We start from the raw sequence: 21,514 nt of genomic DNA on the forward strand, positions 1-21,514 counted from the left end.
ACACACACACACACACACACACACACAGCAGAATAGTAGGAGAGCACGTTCCTCTCTCTCCTCCGCCGGGCATAACAACCTCCACCCGCGCCGAGGCTGTGCATGCACGGGATCCCGCCTCCTTCTTCCCCTGCAGCCTGTGCTCCAACCAGTCATGGAGCCGCAGGCTGCAGATTCACTCATCATTGGACAGCGGAGCCGTCGTTTGACTCAGCTGCCCAGTGAAAGTTGGCAGCCCTGGCGGCTGGTTGACGGCTGTCAGTGGGGTAAGCAGGAAGCGCAGCGTCACAGATCAGATCGGTAATAGAGATCTGATCTGCGGCAGGTGACAGGGAGCCCACTCACAGCGTGGGTCCCAGGGGTACTTACCCCCAGAGCCCCCCCCCCCCCTTAATCCAGCTCTGCATGTAGCCAGAGTTACATTGTATTGAGCAGTGCATAGGTCTAGGGGGCGACTATTTCAGCCAGATCTCTTGATCTCAGAATGGGGTAGGTGTAAGTCCAGACAGTAGTTATAATGGCTGCACAGCCTGCACTAGTGCATACTCCTGTCCCACTGTTCAGCCACTATCCCGCTATCTCATCAGTGAGCCACAGTGTCTCGTGGAAGGGGGGGAAAGGAATTGAGGGAAAGCACTCTCACACCGCTGCATATAAAGCAGCATGTGAATAGGAGCAGTGGTCACGGCATCTTCACAGTGCGGTGAGAGCCTGGCGGAAGCTCTGCAACTCCGGGACTGATATAAACGGGACACGTCATAAGGCTACACCCCTTCCAGTGAGGTCATTCCTTACATTGGGAGGTATGAAAAAATTGGGGGCTGTGTGATGTGTACGCATGAAGGTGTGTGTATATTGGCATTAGCAATCTATCTGCATAATGGGGGTTATTCAGGTTTGTTAGCAAACCAAAAAAGTAAGAAATTCGGCAAAACTATGTGTACTGCAGAGGGTGGGGCAGATGTAACATGTGCAGAGAGAGTTAGATTTGGGTGGGTTATATTGTTTTTGTGCAGGGTAAATACTGGCTGCTTCATTTCTACACTGCAATTTAGATTTCAGTTTGAAAACACCCCACCCAAAATCTAAAACTCTCTGCACATGTTACATCTGCCCCCTTGCAGTGCAGCATGGTTTTGCCCAATTGCTACCTTTTTTGGTTTGCTAACAAACCTGAATAAGGTCCAATATTTGCATTCTGGATGCAGCCATATACGGCACTACGTGTGACTCAGATCAGGCCCATTAACTCTTATTAACGAATGTTCTATCATTCTACTGTGCATCTCTACTGGCGTAGAGTACCAGAGGCCTCAGTGACACATCACCAAGAACAATACAATAAGTCTGGACAGTCACAGAGGACTGTTCTACTGATAGCATTGACCTGTCTCTGGTTAATTTTACAATACAACATTATTTCAGTCTCCTTAATGTGAATTCTTTTGGAACATGCTAATATTCTCTCTGATTCTCAGCACTTTAAAATGATTCTCGCACATCCCATTCCCCAATCAAATTTCTTCATTACTTCACCGCAGAATCAATCTAATTAGGGATGTCTATGCTCAGTGCCAATACGTTCCGAGCAATGTAATTGAAACTGACAGATATGCATAACCCTTACGAAATTAGTTTATAGAAGATATTTCATACAAGCTGTTTATGTGCCGGTGTGACCCGCAGCTGGCAGTGTTATTTACTAAGCTAAAGCGTGGTCCTATTGTGTGTACTCTCTCTGAGGATGGAGCACCTTCCGACTGGGGGCGAGTGTTAAGTCTACCAGCATCAATTTTGATGCAATGAATAACAACTGTCCAATGCTAAGCAGTAAGTGAGAAGTTATGTTCCCTACAGATACTAATGCCAATCTGTTGTCACAATAATGGAATATTTCATACACTGCACGTTCTGCATTAAAATCCTGCTTAATGCACCAGTGATCAGCGCCAATCTTACAGTGCCCATGTTTATTCCCTTTTCCACAAAGCTGATTTTGCTGAATTGCGAATGTGAGAGAAAATGACATCCAATTAGGAGGAGAATCATGTAAATTGCTCCAAAACACACAACAAATGAATGCTATAATACAGTGGGGGGGTTTTTTTTGCTTTTATTTTCTTCAGAAAGGCATAAAACGAAAGAACAAATCAGATACCTTAAAAGGACCACTCACCCTAAAAAAACTAAGTTTTTTTTAGGTGAAAGTGATACTAATAAGATGCACACAAACACACACACACACACACACACACACAAAAGCACACACAATACAAACACGTGCGCTTCTACAGAAAATATCTGTAGAAGCACCTTATAAGGGCGGGATGGACAAAATCATGTTTTTGGAGGATCATTCCCATATGTACCAAGCTCCAGAATGTACAACATTCAGGAGCTTGGACTCATGGGTGTTTCTAGAACGGGTACAGTGTGTACGGTGCCACAACGCACACCCTGCACCCATATTTAATTACTTACCTCTCCGGATTCTCACATTGGCGCTGCTAATGTCGGAGAAATCACTTGGGAAAATGGCGCAGTGGCCATTTTTCTGGTGATTTGCGCATGCGCAGTACCGATTAGTCTCCAGTAACATGGTGGGCGCCATGTTTTTGGAGATCCGCACATGCGTACTAAAGATTAGTCTCCAGGAAGATGGCAGGCGCCCTGTTTCCTGAGACTTGCTCATGTACAGAGTCTACGGGGCCATAGAGCGGAGTCTGCACATGTATCGACTCCTATCTTATGCTGCTCCTGCTTGGACCCAGAGGGTAACGCCATCCAATTACCCAATAGAAGCCTATAGGCTACTTTGCGCAATCCCCTCTTATGGGGGATCCAATCAGATCCCTTCCAGCACCTTCCGGATGTCCACTGATCACAAAGATCAGCTCTTATCGGGAGAGCTGTCCATTGCAATACTAAACACATTTCTCGGTACATACCGTCCTTATTGTACCTGTTAAGTGGCAGCATGTATCGCATAGCGTATGCGATGCGTAGTAAATCACGGCCTAAGAAACATCAAATGCTTTTCAATCGTAGATTTTTTTAAATGACAACAACGCACGGCTCCCAACTTTCTCAATTTTCTTTGGGACTGTTCTTCAGTCATGCCACTTGTCCTGGAAGTTGGAAAGAATTCCTTGGTATGCAGGTTTCTCTGGTGCACGCGGCAACCATATGCAAGAAGGCATGATGATGAGGGTGGCTTAGTGATTAGGAGCAACAGACATGGACCTCCCCTGCAGACCAGTGGCACAATATACTTAATGATGGGAGGTATGGTACAACAACAACAAACTGTGACAGATGTGATGACTTCGACAAACATGTCACAAGCGTGTTCTAGTTTACAGTAAATAGAGCTCTAGCACTATGACTTAAAGAGATTATTCATTTACACAGTACTCACTGTATTTAACAGGTTTTATATGTTCCTTATAACAAACTCTTGGCAAATGGTGAATACTTAAAACTTGCTCCTTTAAGTGTTGCGGAGTTAAAATTAAATAGAGAACCTCTTAGGTGAAAAAAACATTTTATATATATATATATATATATATATATATACTGACATACACATTTCTCAGCCTGTTCGAAAGCAATCAGGAAATGGCAAATTAAGATGCTCAGCAGCCTTTTCAGAGAAAAGATGTCTTTTTAATGCCACCAGATGATAAATTACCTTAAGTAGCACATTAATGTCAGAGATTGAGTATAATCCGAATTCTTCCCAGTGTCATCATAAAATGGCTTTCAGAAATCATTTGTACTATTCCAACATTAAATTTAATAACTTCTACAGAGACTGTGAAATAAATTCCGTAAAAGGAAGCTAGCTGCATTGGCTCATTGCTTTTAGAGGGTGAGTTTATGTAAGTGGATGGAACCGTTTGATGTTTCCAACACATTAATACACAGAGTGGATAATTTCCCCCATTATGTTTACCAATGGTGGAAGGGCTCTGTGATGATTGTGAAGACAGTAGACGTTGCAATCACAAACATTACAGCATTGTAAAATGCTGCATCTGACTGCACATAATACGACCTATTAGTAGGTATTATCACTATTTCCATCGGCTGGTGTAACATTAAACATAATATCAGAATTCCAGAAGCACTGTAGACAGGGCACAGTTTACAGAACAAATGCAGACCTAAACCTAGAGCACTTTATAATACACACAATTAGGGGCCCCATTTGGAGCTACACAATTGAGTTTTTACACATGTATTTTGAGTGGCAGACATCGGAGATATCTGGTGCAGTCCATCCTTCTTAAATCTTGGTGCTCAGTATGCTGGGAATTCCCTTCCAACGTACCCACCTGAGACCTCAAACCGGAACTGTCCCACATGAATGAGATTGAATGATTATAGCTTGCAATTTCCATTCAAATGCACATAAGCTATTTTTACTCTATAGATGCCCTGGGTCTGGGACTGAGGGTCGACAGCAAAAAAGGTCGACACACCTTAGGCCGCCGCTAATTGGTCGTCACACCTTAGGTCGACATGGACAAAAGGTCAACATGGACAAAAGGTCGACAGGAACAAGGTCGACATGGAAAAAGGTCGACATTAGTTTTTTATGGGTTTTTTTTTGTGTCGTTTTCTTCGTTGAGTGACCGGGAACCCCAATTAGTGCACCGCGTCCCCTCGCATGGTGCCTTCGCTCCGCTACCGATTCGCTCGGCACACTTTACCATTCCAATCGTAGTCCACGTGGATCGTTAAGTATGAAAAGGTTCCAAAAAAGAAAAAAATCATGAAAAAGTCATGTCGACCTTTTTCCATGTTGACCTTGTTCCTGTCGACCTTTTGTCCATGTCGACCTTTTTTCCATGTCGACCTAAGGCGTGTCGACCAATTGGCGTCGACCTAAGGCGTGTCGACCTTTTTGCTGTCGACCTGGAGTCCGGATACCGATGCCCTTGCAGTGATGACAAATAAAGCTCAAATACATAATAATATCCAAGAAAACTATAACAATATATATATATATATATATATATATATATATACACTGCTCAAGAAAATAAAGGGAACACTTAAACAACACAATGCAACTCCAAGTTAATCACACTTCTGTGAAATCAAACTGTCCACTTAGGAAGCAACACTGATTGACAATCAATTTCACATGCTGTTGTGCAAATGGAATAGACAACAAGAGGAAATTATAGGCAATTAGCAAGACACCCGCAATAAAGGAGTTGTTCTGCAGGTGGTGACCACAGACCACTTCTCAGCTCCTATGCTTTCTGGCTGATGTTTTGGTCACTTTTGAAAGCTGGCGGTGCTTTCACTCTAGTGGTAGCATGAGACGGAGTCTACAACCCACACAAGTGGCTCAGGTAGTGCAGCTCATCCAGGATGGCACATCAATGCGAGCTGTGGCAAGAAGGTTTTCTGTGTCTGTCAGCGTAGTGTCCAGAGCATGGAGGCGCTACCAGGAGACTGGCCAGTACATCAGGAGACGTGGAGGAGGCCGTAGGAGGGCAACAACCCAGCAGCAGGACCGCTATCACCGCCTTTGTGCAAGGAGGAACAGGGGGAGCACTGCCAGAGCCCTGCAAAATGACCTCCAGCGAGCCACAAATGTGCATAAGTCTACTCAAACGATCAGAAACAGATTCCATGAGGGTGGTATGAGGGCCCAACGTTCACAGGTGGGGGCTGTGCTTACAGCCCAACACCATGCAGGACGTTTGGCATTTGCCAGAGAACACCAAGATTGTCAAATTCGCCACTGGTGACCTGTGCTCTTCACAGATGAAAGCAGGTTCTCACTGAGCACATGTGACAGACGTGACAGAGTCTGGAGACGCCAAGGAGAACGTTCTGCTGCCTGCAACATCCTCAAGCATGACCGGTTTGGCAGTGGGTCAGTAATGTTGTAGGGTGGCATTTCTTTGGGGGGCCGCACAGCCCTCCATATGCTCGCCAGAGGGATCCTGACTGCCATTAGGTACCGAGATGAGATCCTCAGACCCCTTGTGAGACCATATGCTGGTGCGGTTGGCCCTGGGTTCGTCCTAATGCAAGACAATGCTAGACCTCATGTGTCTGGAGTGTGTCAGCAGTTCATGCAAGACGAAGGCATTAATGCTATGGACTGGCCCGCCCGTTCCCCAGACCTGAATCCAACTGAGCACATCTGGGACATCATTTCTCGCTCCATTGCACCACAGACTATCCAGGAGTTGGCGGATGCTTTAGTCCATGTCTGGGAGGAGATCCCTCAGGAGACTATCCGCCACCTCATCAGGAGCATGCCCAGGCGTTGTAGGGAGGTCATACAGGCACGTGGAGGCCACACACACTACTGAGCCTCATTTTGACTTGTTTTAAGGACATTACATCAAAGTTGGATCAGCCTGTAGTGTGTTTTTCCACTTTAATTTTGAGTGTGACTCCGAATCAAGACCTCCATGGGTTAATAAATTTGATTTCCATTGATAATTTTTGTGTGATTTTGTTGTCAGCACATTCAACTATGTAAAGAACAAAGTATTTAACAAGAATTTTTCATTCATTCAGATCTCGGATGTGTTATTTTAGTGTTCCCTTTATTTTTTTGAGCAGTGTGTATGTATATATATATATATATATATATATATATATATATAAATACACAAATTCACATCCAATAACAATTACGTGGGCCGAGTGCCCTATAAACAGTACAGTATCCACCACCTGTGCCAATAACACATGTAAAGCCCACCCAGCAAGGTGCCGCAGACCCGAGTAGGGTGAACAGTGAAATCAGCCTGCCCAGTGTATTGAAAGGAAGCACCCCTCACCAGTGCAGCAAGATGGCCACTGGAATGCCATTCTTTCCCACCAAACCTGAAATAAAGCCAGCAAAAATCACATGGGGTGATAAGGCAGGAAATTCCATCCACCAGCTACTGTATAAACTCCCCAGACACACCCCATAATCCACCCCCAAAAATTGGGACCACAATGTCAGGCATTGCCATTTGGCTCACCATCTGCCGCAGCCTCAGGGTGTAAAAATCTAAAAATCAAATGCAAAAAAATGCAAGCTCTGAAACAAGTTCTGTTTCAATAATGTATGCCAAGCATCGAGAGTAGCCACATTCTCAGTAGCCATTGCCTTACAATGTATTTGTAAATGTAAATGAAATTGCCTTTACGTATTGGCTTACTGGGTCTCTCATAACTATGGGGGTCATTCCGAGTTGATCGCTCGCTAGCAGTTTTTAGCAGCCGTGCAAATGCATTGTCGCCGCCCACCGGGGAGTGTATTTTCACTTTGCAGAAGTGCGAACGCTTGTGCAGCAAAGCGTCTGCAAAATAGTTTTGTGCGAAACAAGACCAGCCCTGTAGTTACTCTTCGTGTGCGTTGATTCTAATGACGGAGGGACGGCTTTTGACATCACACACCCGCCCAGCGAACGCCCAGCCACGCCTGCGTTTTTTCTGCCACGCCTGTGTTTTTTTAGGCACTCCCTGAAAACGGTCAGTTGACACCCAGAAACGCCCGCTTCATGTCAATCTTCCTGCGTTCGGCCGTGCGACTGGAATGTTCGTTACATTCTGTGCAAACCCACGATGGTCATTGTACCCATACGATGTGCCTGCGCATTGCGGTGCATACGCAGAAATGCAGATTTTTTAGCCTGATCTCCGTGCTGCGGACAACGGCAGCTAGCGATCAACTCGTAATGACCTCCTATAATTATTGTTGCAGACACAAACGTAGAGTACACTTTCTTATAGAGACTAGTTCATTTTGAATTTCATACCTTTCCCATGCCTGGATTGTCTTTGATTTTTGACACCGCTCTCATTAGGCATGGAGGAGCCGGGGGTGGACATAGCTGGAGAATACCACTGAAGTTTGTTGAGTAGGTGGAATACTCTCTGGAGTGAGGAAGAGGAGGGTGGTATTTCTTGCGCTTGGAGGACAGATTAAGCTTCTGTGCCGCTCTGTAACACAAGAACAGGAAGATATTCTCAGTGAGCACCCTGCGCAATCCAGGCCATCAAAACAGATGTTCATTGTCATTTCTGCCTGTTTAACAAATCAAGTCATTTCATCCTAATCACATTTCATAAGAGCATATCGCCAGGAGACCCATAGACGAAAATGTGGGATGAGGAAGAACCAGCAAGGCAGTGATTTAATTGGTCCCCCTTTATATTTTCAATTATTGCATAACTTTTTATTCGACTGCTTGACAGCTGAGTCCAAGACTTGTGAAATATCATTGACATCGTAAAAAATGTTTGAATGGTCCCCTAGCCACTCTGTGGACCAGATGGGTCTCCTGCAGCAAGCAGTTAAGGAGATAATGCAAGGAACTATAATATCTTATCAACACAGGAAACTACATTCTCATACATATTACTAGAACACCAGGCAAATGAAAAGTGTACACTAGACGTCTTTTTTCAGTTGTTAAAGCAATTTGTGTGTTGCCAGCGAAAAGCTTTCATACCATTACCAGGCACTGAACTAACATTGCTTCGTGTAAAGGTTTTATCAGTCTTATATATAAACGCAACATATGTACATTCCATTGGGATGCGCTAAAACGCTCTGATCCATTAGACTACATTTAAAGCAATTATCGCAAATGTGCTTTTTTGGTTCGTTCAACAAATTATGCTTCACGACTTTCTATATTGCAGGTAAATGAAGGATAATCTTGCACTTGAATAACAAAAAAAAGTAAAGAAAAAATACATAACTACAGAGGTGTCTTCATGTACTAAAGACACTCAAAGCAATTGAGCCGCACTGAGCTGTGCAGCATAGCAACTTTTTATTTAACTTTTGCATCTTGGGCCTAATTCAACATGCATCGCTGAAGTCTGCATTTGCAGTTTAAGAGCCGGCAGGGGGGAAGGGAGGGGGGGGGGGGGGAGCGTTGCAGGGTTTCGGAGGCAGTGACGCAGCGTTGGGGAGGGGGGTGCAGTCTGAATAATGGAGGCGTGTCTGGATCATTTGCAGGGCGGGCCGCTGTGCCTGCGTGATGTCACACATAGCCGCTCTGACCCAGAACATGGAGACCCGGTGACTGCATTTGCAGCTAGGCTACCCTTAATATGCGAGCGCTCTGCTGCTTAGTGAAGTGCTCATATTTCAACAGAGAAAAAGGTGGGGGAGAACGCGGCATGTGGGGTGGCCTTACCCTGTGTTGTGCATCCCCCCCCATGCTAGAGAAAGGAGCTGTAGTTTTGCGATTTTTCGCAACACTACAACTCATTGTGAATTAGGCACCTTGGGGGTTATTCCGAGTTGATCAGTTAAAAAAAGGCAAAACTGCGCATGTGTATGCACTGCAATGCGCATGCGCGTCGTACGGGTACAAACAGCATCGTTGCTGTGCAATGCGAAGAATACATTCGCACAACCGATCGCAAGGAGATTGACAGGAAGAGGGCATTTACGGGTGTCAACTGACTGTTTTCTGGGAGTGGTAGGGAAAATGCAGGCGTGTCCAAGCATTTGCAGGGCGGGCGTCTGACGTCAATTCCGGGACTGGACAGGCTGAAGTGATTGCAAGGGCTGAGTAAGTTCAGACCTACTCTGGAACTGCAAAATACGTTTTCGTACCGCTCGGCTGCACAAGCGTTCGCACACTTGCAAAGCGAAAATACACTCCCCGGTGGGTGGCGACTATGTATTTGCACGGCTGCAAAAAGTAGCTAGCGAGCGATCAACTCGGAATGAGGGCCTTTATTTGCAGATGCAGAGACACACCACTCACAGTATACTACAGGCACTAGGCTGTAACTTTGTTTTACACACGTACATAGATGCACTGATGCATCGTTCCACCTGCAGTTTATCCGTCTGCCACTGTTATCATTAACCCCCCAAAGATGCGAAAGCGGTCCGTACACGCCTGCATTGTCCGGACCTCCGCCACGCCACTTAAACGCCCACTGCTACGCCCCCTCCCGCCCCGGGAACGCCTCTGCCTGTCAATCAAGCAGAGGCGTTCGCACAAGTGAGATGTCATCGCATCTGACTGTGTGCACACGCGCAGTGCGGCTTCTGCGCGTACGCACACTTCACAGGGCTTCAGCATGCGAACGCTGGTACAGCAGTGCTCCATACTGAATTATGGAGTGCAGGAGACTGCGTGCAGCAACACACACTAGACACACATTTACTTGGATAGCATTAAAGAACAAGATACACAGCACAAGGTTGGTTATCTTTTGGAAACACCTGGCTGGTATGTGACACTCAAAAAGTGGGTACCCTGTTCGGGTGGTCTTCAGGTTGTAGACTGTCGGGATCCCGGCGCACAGTATACCGGCGCCGGAATCCCGACAGCTGGCATACCGACAGTTTATCTCCCTCGTGGGGGTTCACGACCCCCCCTGGAGGGAGAATAAAGCGCAGCGAGCCCGCAAGGGGTCATTTGCGCTCGCCACGCTGGCGGTATGCCGGCGGTTGGGCTTCCAGCGCCAGTATGCTGGTTACCGGGAGCCCGGCCTCCGGCATACCATACCACACCACATTGTTCAACTGCTATATTTTGCAGGATACATTCAGTTTACGCATTCAGAACTAGGAAGAGTGGAACCTTGTATTAACGAATTCCTTTCCTGATATATTCTCATTACTGAAGTTTTAAATGTTTCATATTTAATGATCCAATTAGAGCTTTCTCTCTACATTTTTACCTAATCCATGACTGATTGTCTAACTCAAGCTGTATATACAGATATTTATAAACATTTCTACCCAATGCCTGCCACACACTCCACAGAAATCAATTACTGTTGTTTCCGTCTTATATTTTTGTATGCCACATGAAGAGTTTTCTCTTCTGCGCCCTTAAAAACATGTCAGGAATCTTCACTATACAGTCAAAAGTAGGAGAGAGGACTGATGAGATAATTACATTTCCAAAAGATTCTGCCTAGAAAATCCCCAGTGGAAGCTTTAAGAAAAAAAAAAAAGAAGATATATAGCAATTTAACATTCCGAACGTTCCAGTAGACTAATATTGCCGTTAATGGAAATATAGCATTGCCCAATATCTGAGCGGTTTATTTGCATACACATATAAGACCTGGGCAGGGAGGACGTTAGTACATGCTATTTGGCTCATCTACTCTCAACGACACATTAAATTAGTGAAGATATAAAGCACATAACAAGCTTCTCCTAAAGAGTCACTGTGTTAATCTGTGTATATTAAGATGCAACATTAAGCAGACATTTTATGATGCTTAGAAAATCCTCGGGCGAGTTGAATTATTAAATAGAGGAAAAATAAACATATTTTACACCTAAATTATATGGAATTAATAAATATAAGAAGTCCATTTAAATTCTGAGAGGAAAAAATAAATTTGCCCATACATACTGTAGGGTGTGATTTACCATGCACTGTTCATTAGCCACACATCCAAGTTGTCCTTCTTCTGTTGAGCGTCATTTAAGCCCCCCATGATGGTGATCACACTCATAAAAGCCCCTTGGATTGCCACCACATCTGCTGACCTGTGAAAGGGCCAGCTGCCAGGATCAACGTGCCATGGAACATATATATTGAATCTACACTTTTCTTGAATGTTTGTGCGTTATCCAACCGCTGATACTTGGCATACTGTGTCATAGGCGCTAATAGATTAAAAATATAGGACCACACACTGACCTAGCATTCTAGATGGCGTTCTGGTGTTGGTACTGGAAATTCCAGATGGGAATCCAGACAGTCTACCCCCTATAAACATACTGCACTACAAAGCTAAAGTGTACATATCTACTTGTAAAGGGATCCCACCCCCTCGCTATCCGCTGGTCCTCCCCATTCTCTGATGCTCTATCCAATGCCCCAGGCCAGTGGCTGTCTGAATCCTCCTCCTATGCTAGGCCTGTCTCATCTCCTTAGCGGTGGTAGCCGTTGGACAGTATACTACACATATAGGGTACAAATGTTGTACACTACAGTACAAATCCACATCCATAGCTACTAGATCCATTGCACCATCACCATCTCATTGCCACATTTCTAGTACTTTAAGATTCAAGATCCTATAAGGAAGAGGAGCAGCGTAAGACCTCCCTATAAGAGCACAGATAGTTCCAGTTACTACATTGCCAGTCTACTCCCTGTGCTTCTAATTTCCACTTAATTAAGACATCAATTAAACATAAAACCCTAAAAACATTTTTAAAGATAAAGTACAAGTGATATAAATACATTTATAGGCTCCTCCTCTATGTTGTCTTCGAACTCCTTTGGAACACAAAATATTCTTACAGGGTTGAGTATCCCTTATCCAGAATTCAAAATCCCACATGTTTGGGTCCCCTACTGAGATAACAACATATATATTATATATTATGTGTGTATACAGATATATTATATAGCTATATAATATAATATATACATATATGTGTCATTATCTCAGTAGGGGAACCAAAAATGTGTGATTTTGAATTTTGGATAATGGATACTCAACCTGTACTATAAAAGGGTGGAACACAGAGATGCCAAGGAATATGCCCTCTTTGCCGTGACCTTAAATCAGTTTTAAACGAAGCCGTAGGTACAAATCTATACTGTAGATAAATGAAAAAAGATGCCATCAGGAAGATATCAGGAAGCATCAAACAAAACAAAAAAAAAAACATTGTCATTTATCTCTTTGTCTTAGTATCGTGCAAGTGTCCAGACAGTTGTCAGAGAAAGGGAAAGTGTTCTTATCCAAAGTGTGTAACCTTTAGCTAGTGTTTTCTCTTTTCATAGCACAGAAAACATTATTGTATCAGACATAAGAAGGGATTTGGTCTGCAAGTTCCCTGCTTCTCCAAAATGATCTTCTGCCTGGATGAAGGAAGAGATAACGCAGGTCATATTCTCACTCATACTAGAGCATCCTCTGTTGTGCTTCCTTTGTTGGAATTCAACAGACAGATTAACTTTAATCCAGTCTAATTTGTGCTTCTCTGAACCACAAATGCCCAAACATGGTCTCATCTGTTCCTCCTTTGTCCTCCCCTCCTCCTAAATTCGATCTCCAAAATAGGCTTCCACACTCTTAAAACAATTGTGATTTAACCAGTTTGTTCAACCGAAAACCTGAAGTGAAGGATGATGAAGTCTTGAACCACATCCTGTCCTTCTGTCTTGTATTGTTACTAAAGTCAGCTAATAATTAGCTTTATAACAACCAGTTATCCCGCTACTAATCTGCTCCAAAACACTCAGCTCCTGGGCACAGGTCCAAGGAAATCCAGATTTATTTGGAAATCCAGATTAGTTGACACTTCGACACGCGTGCAAAGTATTGTTCACCTTTACTTTGTTACTTTAGTGAACCAGATTCGTTTTTGATAAATATTAGTGACAAACTATATCTGCAATAAAATATGCTCCTAGAATAAAAAAAAAATCACAATATTATATTATATTAAAATATGAAACCAAAAGAAGAATGTTTTTATCTATTTTGGAGGACTCTACTTGCTGAATAAAACCCAAGCACTTAAATCTCTGGCAGACGTATTATTCAAAACTAATGCCAAAATCTCAGAACGTTTTATTTGATGAAAGGCCAGGTCTAGTTATAGATTGTCACTGCATGCCAGTGACAACTAGGGTGTGATTTAGAAAGTCATCTAAAAGTGAAAACACCAAGATACACAAGATAATTAAAACACTGTCCCTGTCACGCGTTATAGTACTGCGGTAGAGTAGCCGCAGAGACACATACAGGCAGTGACAGACTAGCCCACAGTGGGAAAATCCCCAGTGGGCCGCATTGCCTGAGGGCCCCACCCCTTCCTCTAATGTAGGGTTCTAAATAGTGCGCTCAAATTATACATTGTCAGAGGGTCAGTGAAATGGCCTATAATGGCTGTCCAAGCCTCTGTTGGAGCTGGCCTCAACCCGTGGTAGCCAGCCACACCCCTTAAACATGGGCCCCTACCACTGCATTCCCCTGGTGGCCCTTTATGCCCCTCTCCGGCACTGAAGTCACTAAGGCATACAGGAGTATTGTTTCAGTATGTATACCATTATATATCCACTGTTGACGTTTTCGGCACATGTAGCCACACTTTTTAATCATGTTGCCAGTAAGCCTATGCACTATGCGGTGGCATTCTATCGTCACGTGTCCATTTAAAATAGGCCTATCTGCATTATGCAATGTAACCTTTGTGCCATAGCTCAAGTGACGGGAGGAAAGATGATTTATTGAACTGAGCTCAATGAACCTGGTCTAATATAGATTACCATAACCTTCAAACTAACTCATTTATCTGTAAAATGACCATTTACAATCATAATGTAAATTAAAAATGATACTATACTCACTTGGAGGTGTCTTCATGTTTAATTAATTTCCTTTTTTTGTTTGTGTTGTAAACCTGAACTTTATCAGCATGTTGATAACATAAGCTATATACTAAGTACAGTATGTTTCTCACAAGTTATAGCAGTTAGGCACAGTTACTGTATATACCTTTGTTTTATCTCAATTACATGGGAAGTTGACCCATGTAGGAAGACAAAACACAAGAGTGACGTAAGAAAAGCATTTGATCATTTGTTTACATTCGCTCTCCCGGTAAGGGGTGCAGTTTAAAACATCAACATTCCCAGTGTGCTATAGACGAGACAGAAAGAGCCTCACTCAAATCCACACAAAAGTATCATTACATTTGGTTAGAATTTTAAGATTAATCTTACTTGGCTCCTCTGATACAAGAATCCATTTAGCATTAAACTGACAATTTTTTCCCCGCAAAAACGCTGAGAAATTGTCAGGGTTTTTTATTACTTAATAAAGTTGTTTTTTTAGAATATATAAAAATGTTTTATTTAAAAAAATACATATCTATGGAGTGTTTTGCACCCCACCCCCCTTCCCCATGTCCATAGACCCCCATTATAAAATAACTTCCCACCCTCCACTGGCTTAAATCCTAATAATAGTATCCCTCACACCCACATAGTAGCAAAAATCCATGTTGTATAAACCAACCCCCCCCCCCTACCCTTGTAAAAACATCTCGTCCACATCTCTCTTATTTGCAGACCAAACTTGATTACAATGATGCATCAACATTTATTTATTTATTACCAGTTATTTATATAGCGCACACATATTCCGCAGTGCTGTACAGAGAATATTTGCCCATTCACACCAACATACAGTGCACACCCATAGACATTATAAGAGGTTAAAGTACATCCGTTGCATTTTGTGAGTTGAACCAATATTAAGGGATTGCACCCATGCTTCAGTGATGCAGTCAAAATGTTGGGATCCTGGCATTCAGTAGACCAACACCGGAATCCCGACAGACGGCATCTTAATGACGTCGAAATCCCGACAGCTGGCATCTTTCCGACGGCAGGAATACCGACACCCACCCATAATTCCCACTCGGTTGGTGGGTTCATGCTACCAACCAAGTGGGAATAGAACCTGAGGAAAGCAAAGCTTGTCACTGGGCCAAAAAGTGCGCAGCGAGCCCCACCTCTGTGCCAGTATTCAGGCAGACGGGAATCCGCTGCCGACATCCCATCTGCCAGTATTACATACCGGATCCCAATCACAATATAGAAGTGTTAAACAGGTTTTTATTAAAATTATAGGTCATTGCCATAATTGCACAGGGAGGCGGTCAAGATCCCACCGGGCGGAATCCCGGCGGTCAAAATACCGACGCCGGAATGCCGACCGGCACAATCCCGACATATTCTCCCTCTGTGGGTGTCCACTGTCCACAACACCCATAGAAGGAGAATATAATAGCGTGCCCGCAGCGTGGCGAGGCACCGTGCCCGCAGCGTGGCGAGGCACCGTGCCCGCAGCGTGGCGAGCGAAGTGAGCCCGCAAGGGGCTGCATTCCGCTCGCCACCCGTGTCGGGATTGTGTGGTCGGGATTCCGGCGTCGGGATTTCGACTGCCGGGATCCCGTCCAGCGGGATTTAGTACTGATCCCATTGCACACAGTCCCTGTATTTTGTGGAGTTCTCCAGGTCTCCTGCAAAGCTAGATCAACCTTCTGATTCCCAGGCTGGGGGACTATGTAGCAAAACGCGTCCTTGTAGCTATGAACAGGTGAAGGCTGTGCTGTGAAGACTCAGTTGCATTGTCATGGCATCCCACTTCCCGTTTTGACGTCCCTTACAGGAAGTAGGCAAGTATGCTTAAGACCTGACTATGGGGGTCATTCCGAACCGTTCGCACGCAGCGGTTCTTGGCTGCGGTGCGAACGGGTCGGAACTGCGCATGCGCAGCACCCACAAGGCAATGACGAGAAGAGAGAAGAAAGTGATCGCTAGAGCGATCGCAAGAAGATTGACAGCAGGGAGGCATTCCGGGGGGGATACTCACCGTTTTCTGGGTGTGGAGATCCGAACGCAGGCGTTTCCAGGCGTTTGGAGGGCAGATGTCTGACGTCAATCCCGGGACCTTCGTCGCTGGATCCGTCGCACAGGGGAAGTAAGTCTGACCCTGGTCATGTTTTGCAGGAATCTTTTTTAGCATAGCAGGGCTGCACAAGCGATCGCAGCCCTGCTATGCTAAAATACACTCCCCCATAGGCGGCGTCAAGTTGATCGCACGAGCAGCAAAAAGTTGCTACGTGCGATCAACTCGGAATGAGGACCTATAGCCAGTGCTGAACTGGTCCTAAAATCAGGTCCTTCTGCAGAGAGGAAATTGCTCTATGTTCTAGGAACACCTAAAAAAAATCTCCCTTAATCCTCCTTGGTTGATTTAAATAATCTTGCCCAGCATCATTATCATTTGTAATCTACCAAATTAAGTGCACCAGGATGCCCTAATCCTTCACTGCTGAGAAATACCCTAATTCCGCTCAACTTTCCAACTTGACCTACACAAAGTCTGTTAACTTGCTCCACACACCAGTGTGATTTGTGGGAAGGTCACAATCTTCTGCAAGTTGCACTTGTTAACCAATGCAACTGGGCAATAACTTATATGAGCCCTCACTAGGCTGATTAAATTTTACGTTTTGTTAAAGTTCCATTTGAGATTTTATATATATATATATATATATATATATATATATATATATATAAAGTCTCAGCTGTATCTCTGTGATAGACCACTTACTGCAGCCTTAGTCAGTCACTGAGCCACTGCTAATGAGTAATATATACATAAAACATGCCGTCTGCATGTCCTGGGAGGATACCACTAGGAGCCACATCTTTAAGAGAAGGATAAAAATAAAGACAAAGCATTAGTATGTGAGATGTAAATACCAAGGCTACACAGCTGTCTCTACAGCATCTCTCTCCTGGGTGCTTAGTAAATCAGGCCTAGAGTCAGTTCATAATGGTCAGTTTTAGTTAACCCATCTGCAGCTTGCGCCTCGCTCTGTAATAGGCCCTACACACTGGCCGATTTGTTTGAAAGATATGAACGATCTCGTTCATAAATGAACGAGAACTCGTTCATATCTTTCAGTGTGGAGGCTCCAGCGATGAACGATGCACGGCCCCGCGCTTGTTCATCGCTGGTCCCCCGTCGGCTGTACATGCAGGCCAATATGGACGATCTCGTCCATATTTGCCTGCACTGCAATGGAGCCGCGTGACGGGGGGAGTGAAGAAACTTCATTCCCCCCGTCACTGCCCCCCCGCCGCCGGGTCGCTCGTCGGCCGTATCCGCCATCGGGCAGCGCGGCGGCGGATCGGCTAGTGTGTAGGGCCCATAAGTGTATGTGCATCTAGAGCCCTTCTGAAAGGAGGTAGGTTTCCGCTCTGTACAAAGCTGTTGTTTCAAATAAAAGCACAATGAAACTAAATCATTTTCATTCAAAATAATAGAAAGCAATTGTTTAATTGCAAAACTCTAGAGATCCCACTTACAGTTATGTACAGTATAGCTGGTTTATTACAAAGTTCACAGTGATTTAATTAAGCGCAGCATTTTTCTATTGTCTGGTTAAATGGCTTAATGAGATGTCATAATGACATTCTATTGGTATCTTTTTTTTTTTATATATACATATATATATATATATATATATATATATTCATATTAAATACAAATATGTTGTGTTTCAGTTTTATCTTTTCTAATGGATTTAAAATGTAATTTAAATAGGAAGCCCAGTCTCCGGTAATTGAATTGCAGCAATAATGATCAGACTACAATTAAAAATATTATCTACAAAGCAAAAAAGAATTTTCTTGCTTTGCAGGAAGAGAAAAAGGTCAGACTGTCATTTCCATGAATGATATTCAGCAAAAGAAAATGTGTTTACTCAGGAATGTAACTAGAATCTCTGGCATAGTGTGTGTGTATACTCTACATATATACCAAGAGATATCGATAGATATACACACACGGGATGTAGTTATGTGACCGGCGCTCAGGAGACCAGCACCTACATACCAGCACCTACATCCCGCCCCCTCACAATCCCTACAGTCGGCATACCAACTAACAGGGACTAGTCCCATCCGTAGGTGTCCACGACACCAATAAACTGGGAATGGAACCTGTGGCAAGCGCAGCCCCCACCAGACATCTCAATGCCAGGATCCCACCGTCGGTATGGTGACCGGCGGTCGGTCATGTGATACACACACACTCATATATATATATTACTTGTATATATAAAACTTTACTTGTAATATAAGGCCATGCCCCCTTCTTGATACAGTCATGCCACATTAACATAAAGACACGCCTCCTGTCCCGATCCAGGCTCGGAATAAGTTGGGAGATTTGCATTAAGGACCTTATTCAGCAAAACTGCAACTGCTTGCGATCGCATGCTGAGATGCTCCCTGCCTCCGCAGCCTGAGGGCGAAGGTAGGCGCAGATGAGCCATTTTTCATGTCACATCAGCCACCACCACCCTGATACCATTTCCAATGGCACTCCCCCACGATGCCGAGACGACCCCCCGCAACGCCACATCAACCAGGCTGAGGCATTTGCATAAGTAAGATGCGATTGCATTTGTATGGCTCCTGCGTATGTGCACTGGGCATAAATAGTTCAGTATGCGATCGCATACTGGATAAGGCTCTCTGAACGATAATAATAATAACCAGTGACAACTCCAAAGGTTGGGCTGCAGCGAAGTCCAAAAATTCAAATCGGGTAGCCGCAACACCTTCCCATACCCTCCAACATGACCCATTCCATTAGGTACAACATGTTCTGTTCCTGGACTTTCTTCTAGTGGTGGCTCCATAGATGAGGCTGCAGCACAGGCCAAAATTAAAATAGGGGAGACTCACCAACTGCCACCCCAAACATCACTGGCAGTTGGTGTGGTTCCCCTGTTTGAATTTTGGACTGTGCTGCAGCCCCACCTCTATAACTGCCACTGGCAAGAAAGTCCAGAAATAGAGTATATGAGGCAAATGTATTAAACTGAAGAAGGCATAAGGAAGTGATAAAGCAGTGATAAGTGAAGGTGATAAATGCACCAGCCAATCAGCTCCAATATGCAAATTGACAGTTAGGAGCTGACTAGCTGGTGCGTTTATCACCTTGCGCTTATCACTGGTTTATCACTTCCGTATGCCTTCTCCAGGTTAATACATCTGCCCCTTTGTACCTAATGGAATGAGTCATGTTGGAGGATATGCCTTCTCCCCCACCCCCACAAACGTGCGATAAAGTGGTGAAATTGAACACAGAAACCAATCTGCTTCCAACTGACATTTATCCATACCTCCCAACATTTCATCTAGTGAACGCGGGACACTTCACTCGCGGCTGGTGCAGAAAGGGGCGTGGCCTAAGCAAAAGGGGCATGGCTTCGCGGCAGTGCCGCGATCGCTGGTCATGCCCGTTTTCTGTCATTAAGGGAGCATGTCCAGCGCTCTGTGAGCTGCTGGCATGCCCCCTCTCCTTCTGTCTCCATTGAATAGACGCACAGCGTCTATTCAACGCTGCTCTGCTAGGCAGGGCAGTGATTGACAGGTGCCTACCAACTGTCCCCCACACACACACACACCGCGGGACACTGCGGCCCGCGGGTGGGACAGCGGGACAGTCCCACAAAAATGGGACTGTCCCGCGAAAATCGGGACAGTTGGGAGGTATGATTTATCAGCACAGTCTTTGAAATGACAGAAGCTGGTTGGTTGATTTGGGCAACTTCTTTATCTTTCTCCAAGGTTTGATATATACCCTTTGGATAGCCACATTTGGAAGTCTACCAGCCTAATTGCCATTACAGGGTATACGGTTATTGAATATCTACACAGACTTATTTCTCAAATTTTTGTAACTGTTCTTTTATAGACCTAGAATTTAAAAATAAAGGAATCAAGTATTTAATTTGAGATGCCTATACTTACAAGAATGTGAGAGATCAAAGTACATTACTGTGCATACAGCACTGCCACAAGCACACAATCACATAAAATAATAATAACAGTAAATAGTATTCACATCATTGCTGTAACAACATAGATAAAGACTCGGGCTGGCTGAGTGATATCAGAGGAGCATTAAAACACATTTTCTACTTTTAAAATTGCGAAGCTATAAAACTAAAGTACGTATCTGAGAGCATTTCTGATGGCTGCAACGAAGCTGAATGCTTTTATAATGCTGTTAACAATGACCATTCCCTTTTATGACCCTTGTGAGGGTACGCGGTGCAACGATCTGCAGAAACAATTCATTTTCCTAAATACCAGTCGGCTCTGCACGTGTCACACTTTATAACCCCTCTAACATAGGGGGGCTGCCTTGAAATGCACAATTATAACAAAGCAATTTCAGGTTATTAAGCAATAAACTAAAAATAGACTCAATTCCAGGGTGTCTGTACAATTATCATAAACATTTGGTTTATATGTAGGTATAAGAATCCACAAGTAACATTTACTGGCAGTATACTTACACTCATGTTTGAGAAGTGGTTTGTTGGAGGTGATATAAAAGAAGGCAATGTCTATCTATTTGGGGAATGGGAAGTGCGTCCACTCCAAGGTATCTGCCATTTGGCAGACTGTGCTCTTACTAACATTGAGGGGCAATATTTGAATTTGATTTTCTGTAACACATTTGTGTTTTATCTGTATGCATACAGAGAGCATTTATACCCACTACCTGACCACTGGGCATGACCATAATACAATCCTGTTACACGCTATACAGACGTAGGACACTATACCCCCAACGTGGCCTGCCACTGGGCATGACCATAATACAATCATGTTACACTATATACAGACATATGATATGATATGACATGACCTGACCACTGGGCATGACCATAATACAATCCTGTTACACTATATACAGGGGTGGTCTTCAGTATGCCGACTGACGGGATCCCGGCGCACAGTATACCGGCGCCGGAATCCCGACAGCCGGCATACCGACACTTATTCTCCCTCGTGGGGGTCCACGACCCCCCTGGAGGGAGAATAAAATAGCGTGGCGCGCGTAGCGAGCCCCGCAAGGGGCTCATTTGCGCTCGCCACACTGTCGGTAAGCCGGCGGTCGGGCTCCTGGCACCGGTATGCTGGTC

At 44.3% G+C, this 21,514-nt stretch overlaps 1 protein-coding gene across 2 annotated transcripts in view; it reads right to left on the reverse strand.

Annotated features, from left to right (window-relative positions):
• KIF26A (kinesin family member 26A) overlaps window positions 1-21,514 on the reverse strand; it is a 216,399-nt gene that overhangs the window by 57,781 nt on the left and 137,104 nt on the right. For both annotated transcript variants that reach the window (XM_063947434.1, XM_063947435.1), the window contains exon 5: window positions 7,788-7,971. In XM_063947434.1, coding sequence (XP_063803504.1) covers window positions 7,788-7,971 — 184 coding nt within the window. The remainder of the gene's footprint in view (window positions 1-7,787; window positions 7,972-21,514) is intronic.

Source organism: Pseudophryne corroboree, chromosome 12, assembly GCF_028390025.1.
Source record: "Pseudophryne corroboree isolate aPseCor3 chromosome 12, aPseCor3.hap2, whole genome shotgun sequence".
NCBI lineage: Eukaryota > Metazoa > Chordata > Amphibia > Anura > Myobatrachidae > Pseudophryne > Pseudophryne corroboree.